Source organism: Panicum virgatum, chromosome 1K, assembly GCF_016808335.1.
Source record: "Panicum virgatum strain AP13 chromosome 1K, P.virgatum_v5, whole genome shotgun sequence".
In the NCBI taxonomy this organism is placed as follows: domain Eukaryota; kingdom Viridiplantae; phylum Streptophyta; class Magnoliopsida; order Poales; family Poaceae; genus Panicum; species Panicum virgatum.
In genome coordinates, this window is record NC_053136.1 from 38491394 (window position 1) to 38504850 (window position 13457).

The window sequence follows — 13457 nt, forward strand, 5'->3', positions numbered from 1 at the left end:
ATTTGAAAGATATCTCGAGAAAAGGTTTTAGCACCGGTCTCTCATATATGAACTCCTGTTTATCCGAAGTATTCCAATGGTGTAAGACCGTAGACTATTTTAGAAAAAAGAGAAAAATCACTTTGATCCCTAATTTTAGAAAAATAAGTGGCTCACGATGAATGGAGAGATAGATTCTCCATTTGATCTCGAAGTTCTCATATAACACTTCTTCCAGTCGGATCACTTGTAGGAAAAACATAATGCTCGCACATGTTCCACATGGGCAAGGAAGCATAACTCTTTCCATCAAGATGGAACCAGATGCTTCTAAAAATCCAGGGGCTGGGGCGGATTTAGGGAAACGACGCCCTTACTGCACCTTTTCTATAAGCGACACATTGATTCGCTTTGGAGAAATCCTTCAAAAGTGGGAGATAATTACCGGCCGATCTCCTGAGGGGTACATCAAAAAGCTAAGATCGTATGCTAGGTCAGAATCACGTAGGACTCCATACGCGGTCCTTAAATCATATAATCTTCAACACATAGGGGACATTCAAAGAGCACAGAGGGTTCTCGTACTCTACCTTAGAAAACCTTAACCCTTTCTTCTCCACCTTGTTCCATCTACTCCACACCTCCACCAACCCTAGTAGCACACGTTTACCCTTGCCACCATGGCCAGCGAGGGTGAATAGAAACCCTCGAGCACCATACCTGGCGCCACACATCCGAGGGTCCATCCACCGGTCGACGCCCCAATCCCTGCTATCGAGCCCATGGCAGAAGACCAGGCACCCTTTGTGACCCCCCGGTAGCGTAACCCATCGTTGTGCACAACGAGGGGCCGGTGACGCCGCCCTACGGCCAGCTGACCACTCCGATTGGCTGACCAGGGGGCATGACACCATGCGCCCCCGCACCGCGGCATGTTTTGCATCGCCCCCGAAAATGCAAAAATCAATGGCTCAATGCGCAGAGTCCTTATGGAAGGCCGGCTAAGGATATTCAATCGCCGTGGAAGGCGGCGGCCAAGCAGCTCTTCAAGGAGGGCGCTGCGCCGCTGCGACGGGATCATCCGCACCACCGCAAGACGTTCCCATGAGCCCTAGCCCTTAGGAGAACATCTCGGTGTTTGGGTAGAGGGTAACCCCTACTCGAGCCACGGATGCAAAGGGCAAGGGTACGATAGTCAGCCCGTCGCCACGCAAGACTAGGCCCTACCAGCCACAATCGGCAGGGCCAAAAGGTGACACGGCCACCGATGGGCCTACTATCGTCGATCTCATGGCAATGGTGCAGCAGCCGCGCTTGGAGAACAGGCGCCTTGGAGATCAATTGGCAGAGTAGAGTCTGGAGGTCGAGGAGCTTCAAGACGACCTCTGTACTCTCTGTCGTGGTTCCACAGCCCACAGGGCACACGGTCAAATGCCGCCTAGTGGTAGATAGCTGGAGACCTGGAGTCATGTTCAGCAGTTGCAGCCGCTAGAGCCGGAGTGCCAGACCCTGTAAGGGGTTGTTCGGCTGACACCTTCTGGGCTGATTTTGGCTGAAGTAGCTGTACAAGTACAGTGCACAGCTAAAAGCCATCCAGCAGCTTCAGCCAACAACAGCTAATTCAATTCAAAAAACTGGCGCCAATAAATGGCGCCAACTAGAATTCTATTTCAGATTCAAATAGACTCATACAACATTACCCATCAGTGATCCCTTCACATACAAACAATTCCATTACAACCATAACCATCCCAAGAAATAATGACCCTGGCCAGGCCCGAGCGGGCCGGACACCCCAGGGAGCGGGTAGACGCGCAAGTCGCAGCGCCGCCGTACAGCCGAGCAGGCATGCACCGAGGCCTCAATTGTGATGCCGCCGCGGTCAGCGCCAGCCGCAGACCTGGATTCATGGCGCCGGGCGCGTGCCCTCGCCTGCGTGCGTCGAGCTGGGGCCTGGGCGCATGGCAGCGGCGCCCTCGGTTGCTACGCGGCCTCCTCGCTGGGCAGTGGGCAGGCGCGGTGGTTGTTGGTCCCATTCATTGGGCGGTCTCCGACTCCGAGAGTATTCAAAGCAGCGTAGGTACGGATACACCATCCGAGTAGAGATAGCATCAGTAATTCAGTACAGCTGCTCATCCGTCCCCGGCTTCTCGGCAGTCCGCATCCATCCGCCGCCGCTCTCTCCTCCGCTCGCCCTCGCTCGGCGCATCCTCCTCCCCAAGCCCAGCGCGAGCCGCCGCCGCTCTCTCCTCCGCTCGCCCTCGCTCGGCGCATCCTCCTCCCCAAGCCCAGCGCGAGCCGCCGCCGCGAGGATGGATGTCCGCTGTGATTTGTGCGGGCGCAATTTCTCCGACTTAGTTCAAAATTTTCAGGCTCATTTGCGCGACAAAAAAATCGGGTATATACTAATCGCAATCGCAATAGTCTTTTTTTTATGGTTTTTTGGTTCTGTCGTAGCGCTAATAGTTTCCTCTAATCCATTCCTTTATCTACTGCTTCAACAGGCGCTCGCAGGAAGCGGCTGCAAATGGATGTCCTGAATGTGAGCATCGTCTGGGCCGCATGCCGCGATCATCATCAAGCGCCGGACCATCAACAAGGCGGTCAACAGGTCAAATCTCGGGGACATCAACAATGTCGCCATGTCAACGGGACTATCAAATGTCGGAAGACAACAGGCCATTAACAACATCATCCATCGGCACAAATTTCATTTGGTCTCCACATGACAGGGATGCACTTATTGACCTCTTTTCCTCTTTTAAGAATCGAAAAGGTAGGCTGCCAAACACGAGCGAGAGAAGGAAGATCATTCCCACGCGGCCACGCTTCTCTCGACGGTTCCTCCTCGCCTCTCCGGCACCGCCCCATGCGCCCCTCCCGCGGCTCCCCGTCGCTCCCCTCTCTCCGCTGGCCCGCGCTCCGCACACCTACGCGGGTCTCCTAGGTAGGGGTGGTAAAGGGCCCAACATTTTGAACTAGAAAATCTAAGGATCGGACTCTAAAAGGGTCGGGCTCTAAACATATATATTTTTGAACTAAAAAATTTAAGGGCTTTATTGGGCTGTGAAGAGGCCATTAAAGCCATGACCCATTACCACCCATACTCCAGGCCGACCCGCGCGCTGTCGACCCAATTGCCCCTCCTCCGCCAGCTCGGCGCCGAGGACCCGCGCTCCGCCGATCCGCGCATCTCCCTCCTCAGCCAGCCCGCGCGCCCCTCCTCCGCCAGCTCAGTGCCGTCGACCCGCGCGCCCCTCTCGCCTCGCGCCCACGCTCTGCCGACCTACGCGGGTCTCCTCGGCCGACCCGCGCGCCGTCGACAATCGCCCCCTCCTCCGCCAGCTCGCCGCCGCACGCCCCTCTCCGCGCTCCTCTCTCCGTCCCGAGGCCCTCACCGTCGACCCCACGTTCGCCGGACTCCTGCTACTGTGCCGAATCCAGGACGTCAGGTGAGTCCCTCTTGCAGTCTGTCCGTGAGTCCTCGCACAATCCCGAAGAACCCGGCCCACGCGACGATGGAGGGGAGCTCCACTACCGCCTTCTCCGCCGGGTAGGCTTCAGAGATCCGCGAGTGCTCGATCTGGATCATGTCATTTGGTTGGTGATTAAGCTGTGCTGGCTCATGCCAATCGGAGTTGGTGTGCTTGTTTTTGCAGGAGATCCAGATAGTGCTCGTGTTCCTCGTGCGAGAAGGGAAGAAAGGGACCGGCGTTGCGGGTGCCATCCCACGCTCACCGTCACCTCCGCGCTCCTACCCCCACTGCGCACTGTCGTCGCTGTCCACTCCGCCCGAAGAACCCGGCCCACGCAACGACGGAGGGGAGCTCCACCACCGCCTCCTCCGCCGGGTAAGCTTCAGAGATCCCCGAGTGCTCGATCCAGATTGTGTCGTTTGGTTGGTGATTAAGCTATGCTGGCTCATGCCAATCGGAGTTGGTGTGTTAATTTGTTTTTGCATAACATCCAGTTAGTGCTCGTGTTCCTCGTGCTCTTCGTAGTGAAGGTGCGATGGTTAATGCCAACTTGAATTCCTGTGTAAACTTATTTCTTAAATTATTTGGTGATAAAATTAGTGGGAGTATGTCTTAGCTTACCTGTTGTTCTAAATTGTAATTTGATAGTCATAAGAGAGCACTAGATGGAGAGATGGAATTGTGGAATTGCCATATGATTCGAACTTGGATTACATTGCCGTCATGTGTAACTTCATATGTTTTATTTTTAAACGAGGCAACATTTTGTGTGTATGTTTTGCATTTTAGATCAGTTATTCTGCAACTTAACATGCTGAACTTGGTGTGGTAAACTTGAAGAAAATGGGTCACATTTCCATATACTAATATGGGGCTGATACATGGTTTGTTTTTGTTAATGGAATTAGATATGCTATGCTGTAAGTTTCCATCAGATTAAGCATGCAAGGTCCATAGAATAGAAATTATACCATTGCAGGTTGTGATGTGAGGATATTGTTGTGCTTTTCATTGTGGGATACTTCCTCATATTGCAAATATGCAAAGAGGTTTGCTCAGACCTATTCTTTTTGTTGCTGGAAGCCTGGAAGTGGAGCACATTATTTTACTTGATATGAGATGATGAATCGTGTAAAATCTCCTGAGCATGCTTTCTGCTAACTAAACTGTTGATGCTTGGCAGATTGTAAAGAGGACACCTGGGAAACATTCATCGCTGATTCACTGCTCTATGAGGTTTACTTTCGATTTCAGTTGAGATAAGCAAGTGATAGTCTGGTGTAGCACGATTTATGAGGTTTGAATGTTGAGACTATGTGGTTGGTGTTCAAGTTGGTCCACAATTTCAGTTCATGTGCTCTGTACTTTCCTCCTAGCTGAAAATGAATAGCAATTGATCAGAGAACATTCCTTGTCCCTTATACAACTTTAGGATTCAATCAAAACACTTCCAGTTCCCGAACAATAACACAAGAACCAAGAGTCTCTTGCTGTAAGTTACAATGCATCGAGGAAACAGATAAACATTTTTTCTGTTATGTGTCAGCAGAGGAAGAAAAGCGTCATGCCTTCCTCGCCCCTCGCCGTCGCCTGTAACAACAATTCAAGCATGGTGGCTGTTAGGGCCTGAAGTCTGAACCAACTGAAGAAGATAGAACTGATGCTGACCAGGAAGCCTCACCGTGCACGTAGGACTTGGTGCGGGGCAGCCCGGCGGAGGTGATGTCCTTGAAGTGAACCTCCATGAACTTGGCGGCGGTGGCCTGGTCCACCGTCCACCATGTTCTGGACTTCCATTACACGAAGTTGCTGTTGATCATCCCACAGAGTGCAGAGTTTCAGATAAGTATGTGCAGGGTCATCACAAGTTCAGAACGAGAAAGCAGAGTGATTGACCACAAACTCAGATGCTATGGCCAAACAGAAGGTTTTTTTTTTTTTGCAGAATGTAAAGGGCAATTTCGAGTATAAACCTGATGGTCACAAGAAAAGATCCTGCAGGCATATAGAAGTCTCTTGTTCTCCGTGTTCTCCCACCTTGGCATACAGAATGTTTTTGCTTCATCATGCCAAAAAAAGAGAGCATGGTCGTAAACCAATCACCTCTTGGAAACGTAATCAGGGAAAGGCTAGCTCATAGTTGGAACTGGAACGGCATATCAAGGATCAGCTCACCATTCACGGTAGAACTTCATGGTCCTCATGGTAGCTCCTGCCGCATCATATATTTCTGTACTTCACGGTGGGAAAGGAGGAACAGATATTTTCTTCTTTAACCATAAATAAAAACATTCTACATCCTTCCTCTTTTTCATGCATTTCTCTTATCAGGATCAAACCCATTTAAAAAGAGATTGCCGTGAACTTTGATATCATAGTGTGCCTTTATTTATATATATTTTAAAATTATAGCTTCAAGTAGAGATTCCGTGTGATAATCTTATTCAATAATTAGTGGATTACAATAGTTTCAAACAATGTTGTTTACTGTAGCTATTAGTTGACATTGAATTACTTTGATATCTTTAACAAAAAGCTTTAGTTATAACAATTTTTATAAAAAAATTAGCACCCGTAGTAACGCACGGGCATTCAACTAGTCTAATGAAAATCTAAAACGGTTTAAAACTTGAGCGAACAAAGAAAAGGGGTTCTTTGACTTGTTAAACACTTGAATAAATTTTATTCTTTGCCGAGCTCGAATTTGTGAACCAAACTTTAAGGAACCCACGAAGTTTAATTGTTGACTAATGTGATATGATATGTTCTTAAGTTGTTTATTCTGCTATGTCTGTAAGTTGGGGAATTTATTTTCAAAAAGAAAAAAAATCATTCACTGTTCTTTTCCCCTGTGTTTCACCTACCAGAGCCACATGTATCTCATTGAAAACCATATGCATATGCACCTTGTTGTCACTTTGAGCTTTATCAAATTTTTGTGACCCATGCAAAATATGCTTTTACTTTCCGATCAAGCAAACGTACACAAGCAACTTCTGTTATAGAAGTGCGCCATCACATTCCGCAAATAGACACTCCGGAATTACTGACTGATGGCAATCTCTCTCTCTCTCTAGTATTAAAAAAAAGAGAGAAAGAGAGAAAAAATGGCATGCCAAAGAAACATGACCCAAAGAGAGAAAAGACGGCATGCCCAAGAAGTATGACCCAAAAAATAATGATAATAAAGGAAGGAGGGAGTCAGTTAAGAAAGGAGTCAATATCCATCGTCCATCACGTGCCCTTGCTTGATCAATTAGTAAATATAACTGTTATCTCTATGGTTCCAATCTTTGATCTCGCAACAGAGGTGATACAAGAGTGTGCCTTCATACTCCCTGTCGAGCTCCACTTCAGTCATCTGCATAAATAGGGAAGAGTAAGGCCAGCCTTGGTAAGGTTATACACATGAGCGACAATGAGAGATCGCGGGAGGGAGGGGGGGTTAAGATCATGAATAATTTCTTTGTGCAAAAATCTCCAAAACCCACAATCTTGCAACATGACAAGAATGGCACTTGGATTAGTATTGTTCCATTCTTCAACAATTCAAAGCGTCATGGTAGACACAACAAAGTTCACAAATGAAAGACAAGGTATGGAACAATCGTTGGGTAGGATGTTCTATCAAGGAGACGTTGTTCCACCTTAGCCCTAGCTTTTACACAGGATGAGCAAAGAGCGAAGTGTGGGGATCTTGTTGATGGTCTATTTTGACCCAGTTTGACCGTCAACTCCTGCACAAAAACTAAACATGAAATGAAATAAATGTTAGTATAGGATCAAATCTTAACAAATTCCACAAATGTTGGTTTGAGATTGTGTGCAAGTGATTTTGAGCTAAAAATGCAGCTAGATGGTGAGGCATAATCCAAGGCCTGAAGTTTCGGCGAATCAGAGCGCGACACATGTCATCACATGGATGAAAGGGCCTGCCAAAGCGAGAAACCGACATAACCAAGACCTGTGTCATGTGCCAATGACATGAGGGCCCACTGGACAGCCGCCCAACTGAAGTTGGGGGCGGTTGGCCACAGGGTCCAGTCGGCTGACGGCCCAGTGCATGGGCCCCATCACCTCAAACATCGACGTGGCAGCTCTTTATTGGCTCACAAGGTCGGTTCCATCAGACATCAGCTCCAGCTCGCGGCAGAACACCCCTAGCTCCCTCCTATATATATATATATATATATATATATATATATATATATATATATATATATATATATATATATATGAGAGGGAGGGGGTAAGGAATGGATCATCCACACCCTTGGAGCTCAACTCTTCTTCTTCACTTGGGAACTTTGCAGCTCATCCTAGATGCTTTAGGCAGCCTAGGAGTGTAGGAAAATAGGGAGAGAGTGAGGAGAAGTCGGGAAAGTGTCGAGTCTGTCGGCACTCTTCTTCAACGTGTAGCTCGACGGATGCTTACAATCATAGTAAGTGTTCGTGTTTTTCTTATGTTATTCAGGAATAGAGTCTATGTTCAAGTACTAGTTTCTACCTTTCACTTGATTGAGTGTTTACTAAGAGTAGTGAATGATCCTAGCCTAAGACTCCTGATACAGACAGATGGTCTTAGCCAAGGTTAGGATTAGTACAGTATAGCGTAGATGAAAGTGATCTAGGCCCCTAAGTGGGTTTTGGTGGTTAATGACAAAACACATGTGCATTTAACCGTGTAATTGAGCATGTATGCAGGTGGTGAATTTGTATAAATGGATCAAGTGACGATATACGACCCTCAAAAAGGAAATGAAAAAGCGGAGTTCAAGTTTACTCAAGAAATTAGATTTTAAATTTGAAATTTGAGTATAGGAACGCCGTACTATTAAGAGGGACTTGGTTCAAGGGTTTCGATTTAAATCTTGTGCTCAAGAGAACCTATACAAACACTTGTGAGCCACAAAACAACTCAAAAGAGCAAAAACCGAAGTTTTTCCCTGCCTTACCCGGATACTCCGGGTATAGGGCCGGATACTTCAGACCCCATTGCCCGGAGTGTCCGGGAGCTGCTCTCGGTCTGAAAACCTAGGGTTGTCCGGAGTCTCCGGGCATATACCCGGAGTCTCCGGGTACCCTTTCGCCCAACGACTATTTTTTGGCTGAAGACTATAAATACCCCCTCCATACCCCTTCAGCCCTCTCTCTTGCCACTTTGACGAGCTGAACTCAAACCTAAGCCAAGAAACAGCTCTCTCACTCCCCTTTCTCCATTCTTGAGTGATTCCCTTGAGGGATTTGAGTGAGAAGCAAGCAAGAGCAAGGATTAGTGCTAGTGAGCCTCATTTCCATCTCTTGAGCACTTGGTTTTGGTCAAGCCCGCGGATTCAAGTTTGTTACTCTTGAAGCCTTGTGGTCCTAGACAGGTAGGGGTGCTTGTGATTGCTCAATCAATATTGTGAGCTGCACAAGAAGTTTGTAAGCTCCATTCCTCGTCGAGGAATCCATAGTAAGTAACCTTGGGCTTGAGAGGTGATCTCGCCCTTGGAAGAGGAGCATAGGGGTTCTTGAGCACCGTCTCTCGAATCCTTCCTCAACGGAGACGTAGCACCTTCGGGTGTGAATTTCGAGAAACAAATCCTTATCTCATTCGTGTTAGTTTACTTGATTTCATTGCTATTTGCTTGTGAGACTTCATTTCTAGGGATTGAGCTCGATCTACTCACTCATGAGTTTCTAGTGAATTCTATTTATTGGAGATCAACCTTAAGGAACTCCTGGTATTCTTACTTTAGCTCGATCTACTTTTCATACTCAGATTTCTGCAGTTTCCTTTCAGGTTGTTCATACCCGGAGACTCCGGAAATAACTCCGGATACTCCGGACCACCAAACCCGGAGTATCCGGGCTTATACCCGGAGTATCCGGGCTGGTCTGTGTCTGACATTTTTGTTAAGTGTTTTAAATTGTAGATTGCCTATTCACCCCCCTCTAGGCATCTTAAGATCCTTTCAGTAGACGTGGTGTCTAGGCTAGACTTTACTATTTGGTTGTTGTATACTCCACGGTTTGTAGAGGTAGCCTAATTCTAAGAACAAAAGGATAATAAGAGATCATCTAAGATACTCTCAGATCATTGGTTCATTGATATATCTAGCTAGTGCTACGAGGCTTGACATCTCGTTTGTTGTAAGCAAACTGAGACGGTTTGTTTCAAACCCGGGAGATGATCACTGGAATGCCCTTGAAAGAGTAATGCGCTATCTAATAGGCACAAAGGACTATGGGATTCACTACAACGGTACTCGTGGGGTATAGTGATTCAAATTGGATATCTGATGCAGATGAGATTAAGGCCACGAGAACACCAGCAAATGTTTTATTGCCACAAGATCACTAATTTGTATCATGGACTACTACTACTCGGAAGTAAAATATGCCGAAATTTGCCTATCTATACCTATTTCTAAAGGAGTAAGGTTTTCATCTAAATTTTTGGTTTGGTCTCCTAAATTTTTGGTTCGGTCCATCTTGTGTCATTGACAGGTAGGTCTTAGTCCATCTCTTATGCGAGTCCGACTAGCCCTTAGCCCATGACTCGATCACATGGATCCCTACAAATTAACGGGAAACTATATATACGTATCCGACACGTATACCAACTTTGTCCGTAGCAACGCACGGACATAATTATCTAGTATATCTAACACATGCTAGTTATATTTAAAAAGTATTTCGCGAGTTTATGTGGAACGAATTCTTCCACCTCTCTTCCCCCCTCAAGATGATATAGGGTGGTTCTGTTTTGGCCCATACTTATTCGTTCTGTGCATATACTGTTAGTCTGTTACTGTATATATTCTACATCGGTCAATTTCTTAGGTGCCGTTTGGATCGTCTCATTTTGGAGAAATTGAAATCTAGCTACTTAATAAACTAGGATATTTAACTTAGAATTTGATATTCCACCGCTTCCAAAGTTTAAATACAAGTCCATCCTAAATTTATAGGACGAGAGATGCAAATTGATTCTATATACCATCAAGCTATGTTTCTATTCCGTAACTTATAGCACACTATTTATCTCACTTCTTTATAGTAGAAATATAGCACATAAGTATATCTATCTTATGGCAAACAATAGTATACAAATATATTTTCTAATTATATTAGCTTAATAGATTTATGTCTAAATTATGATTACTAGAAAGGCCCACGGCTTTGCCACGCAGACCCTGTATTTCAAATCATATATTTTTAGTTGGCGAGGATCTTAGTTCGTGCATGTACTAATTATTGTATCTAGGTAATGTATTTTTTAAAGCAACGCATGTAAGATAAATTCGTCGATTTGTTATTTTCGTATAGTTGTCATGGTCAGGCAGGTTGTTGTTACGCTTGGTATATATTGTTTTCAGTATCGAAATGGGTCTATGACTCTTTTTTGCTATATTTATTGTGGTGGCTAAAGGAGGGAAAATTATTTATTACGAAGGGTGGAGCACAATTAGCTGATTAACTTAATGTATTTGTGAAGTGAGGAGATTTAGACTTTTAATTATGTGGCAATTAATAAATATGAGAGTTTGAATTTATAATTTTGTTGGGTAGCAAAGCTTTAGTTTGGGTTGCCCATTGCATAACTTGTCAATGTGTTGATCGTAGGTTCCTTATGGTACATGTTGTAATAATGCATAGTATATATTTTGGGTTTTCTATTATCGTGACGCTATCATTAAGTAGGATCATATTTTTATTGTCGAAATGGACATTTTTTTATGTTCTTTTGTTGTGGTAGTTCACATACTTTTACCGCAGTCCATTTATTTCTTCTCGTGAGTTGTCCATTTTTAGGGTGTCCGCATGCGCTGTACTCTAAATTTATCTTCTAAAAGGAATATTTTATTGTGATCATCGAGATTATCTGCTCTATATTCAGTTTTTCTGTACCCGCCGTCCTCTCTATCACATCATCTATACCAACTTTCCATTATGGGCATGGGGTTCACACGTCAGGTATTTTTTCTGCTTGGCGCCCTCTCTCTATCTCTCTCCCAACCTCCCTCCCTCTGCCGCCTCCACCGCCCGCACCGTCGCTGCTCCGGCTGGCCGTGTCTCGCTCTCCCTCCCTCCCTCCCTTTCCCACTCTCCTTCTCCCCCGGCGGATGCAGCGACAGTCTCCCCTCCGCAGCGCCTCACCTCCGCGGCGGACTCCCCGAATGATGCCTCCCTTCCACGGTGGTTGTCCCTCCCAGCGGCCTCCCGCGCCGGCCTTGCACGATGGCGGCCGATCTAGGGCGGCAGCGCGCCTCCGAGGCGGAGGGGAATGGGTCTCGCGGAGGAGCGAGGCCCTGCACGCGCCTCTTCCTCTCGGCGGTCATGGGTGGTGAGGCCCTTCCCTACTCCCTGTCCTCCAACTACTATCCCATTTCATCAAACACATTTCTTTTTTCTTTTTTTTTCTCTTCGTCACCTTTTATTTTAATTTATTTTTTCCTCTTTTCTTATTTTTTCTCTTTCTGCGTTTTTCTTTTTTTCTTTCTTTTTCTCTCTCTTTTTTTCTCTCCTTTCCTTTTCCCCTCCTGCCCCGGACCCGTTTCTCTCGAGCTTTCCCTTCCCTCTCCTCCTTCCTTCACCACGGCACCTCCCTCCTCCCTCCCCTCTCTTGTTCCTCCGCCGCCTCCACGCTGCGCCGCCCCCGCAGGTCGTCCACGCCGCGCCGCCTCGGGTGCTCCGCCACCGCCACCTCGGGTGCTCCGCCGCCGCCGCCTCGGCTTCGGCCCGGCGCGAATCCGCTCTTCCCTCGAGCGGATTGGGGCCGGGCGGCGGGGGATCGGGGCTACACGGCGAACGGGCTCCGAGCTCTGGCGGCGCGGGTCCTCCCTCCTCCTCCTCCTCCCTCCTTTTTGGCCAGCGCGCCTCGATCTTGGCGGCCTCCCTCCGTGGCGCGGGCGGCGCTGCGCGAGCGCGGTCGCGGCGGTGAGCTGCAGCGTCGAGCTCCGCCCTTCCGCGCGTGGCGGCGTGGATCTGCGGCGGCGCCGGGCCTTGCCCTCTTTCCCTCCCTCCCCCATCCCCCTGCAGACGGAGCTCGGGCGGTGCAGCTCGGGCGGCGGCGGAGGGCGGCGCGGATGCAGCGGGCGAGGAGCCTTGGCCCGGCGGGGGGTGCCCTCGGCCAGCCGCCGGCCGTTGGTTGCCGGATCGACGGCCACGATTTTTCTTGATGACCTGGCACGACGTGGTGCCCTCTTTTGATGCAAGAATCGTACATGACGTGGTGCCCTTTTTTTGCAAGAATCGTATTTAGAGATTAGAATGGAATTCAATTCCAAGGTTCTAAACCTTATATAACTCTGTTTGCCTATCGAAGCCCAAGGACAATTCCCCAACATGAAGCATGCAATTTGAACTTTCCAATCTCAAAGCCTAGAAATTGCTGGGGAACACCGGATCAGAAGTGGTGTTTGATTACACTGATATCTCCGGCAAATTTTGCTGGAGTCTATATATAGTAACAAGAAGCTAGGATTTACTATTTCCGACGCTAATGTTATGCTGAATCTTAATTTGCAGAAGAGGCACATAAATTATGTAGAAAGAATAAAACAGCTGGTTTCAATTCTGAGCTAGTTAATCTCATTTTTTGCAAAGTGACAAGATCAATGGTGTGTTATGTTGACTGAAAATTGCTTTCAGCGAAGTGGCAACATTTGGTACCACATGCAGTACGTTGTTTCATCAACTTTTAATTTTTTGTGAGAAAGTTATTTCTTCTCCTCCCGTGTTGGAATCAAGGTGGGATAACTATTCCAGAATGCTGGACGTTTAGGAGGCTATTACAGAAATTTAAACCGACAGGAGTGTCAACTACACAACTTTACGACATTCAGGAGGCCATCACAGAAATTTAAAGCAACAGGAGTGTCAACTACGCAAACTTTACTCCATCCAACAATATTAACGAGGTCTTACTCTAGTGCTTTGTGTCCTCACTAATGAGCCCTGAATCTCTGAAGACTGTACATTATTGATCCATTCCAGTCCAAACTATCATCACGA

At 47.1% G+C, this 13457-nt stretch overlaps 1 protein-coding gene across 1 annotated transcript; it reads left to right on the forward strand.

The window, feature by feature from the left end:
- Positions 1 to 1827: 1827 nt before the first annotated feature.
- On the forward strand, positions 1828 to 5767 carry LOC120655083 (serine/arginine repetitive matrix protein 1-like). The gene is made up of 7 exons (XM_039932811.1): positions 1828 to 2059; positions 2484 to 2521; positions 2760 to 2926; positions 3092 to 3431; positions 3639 to 3830; positions 4639 to 4691; positions 5005 to 5767. The coding sequence occupies exons 1-7, from the start codon at positions 1828 to 1830 to the stop codon at positions 5090 to 5092; spliced, it is 1110 nt and encodes a 369-aa protein (XP_039788745.1). The 3' UTR covers positions 5093 to 5767.
- Positions 5768 to 13457: the final 7690 nt, after the last annotated feature.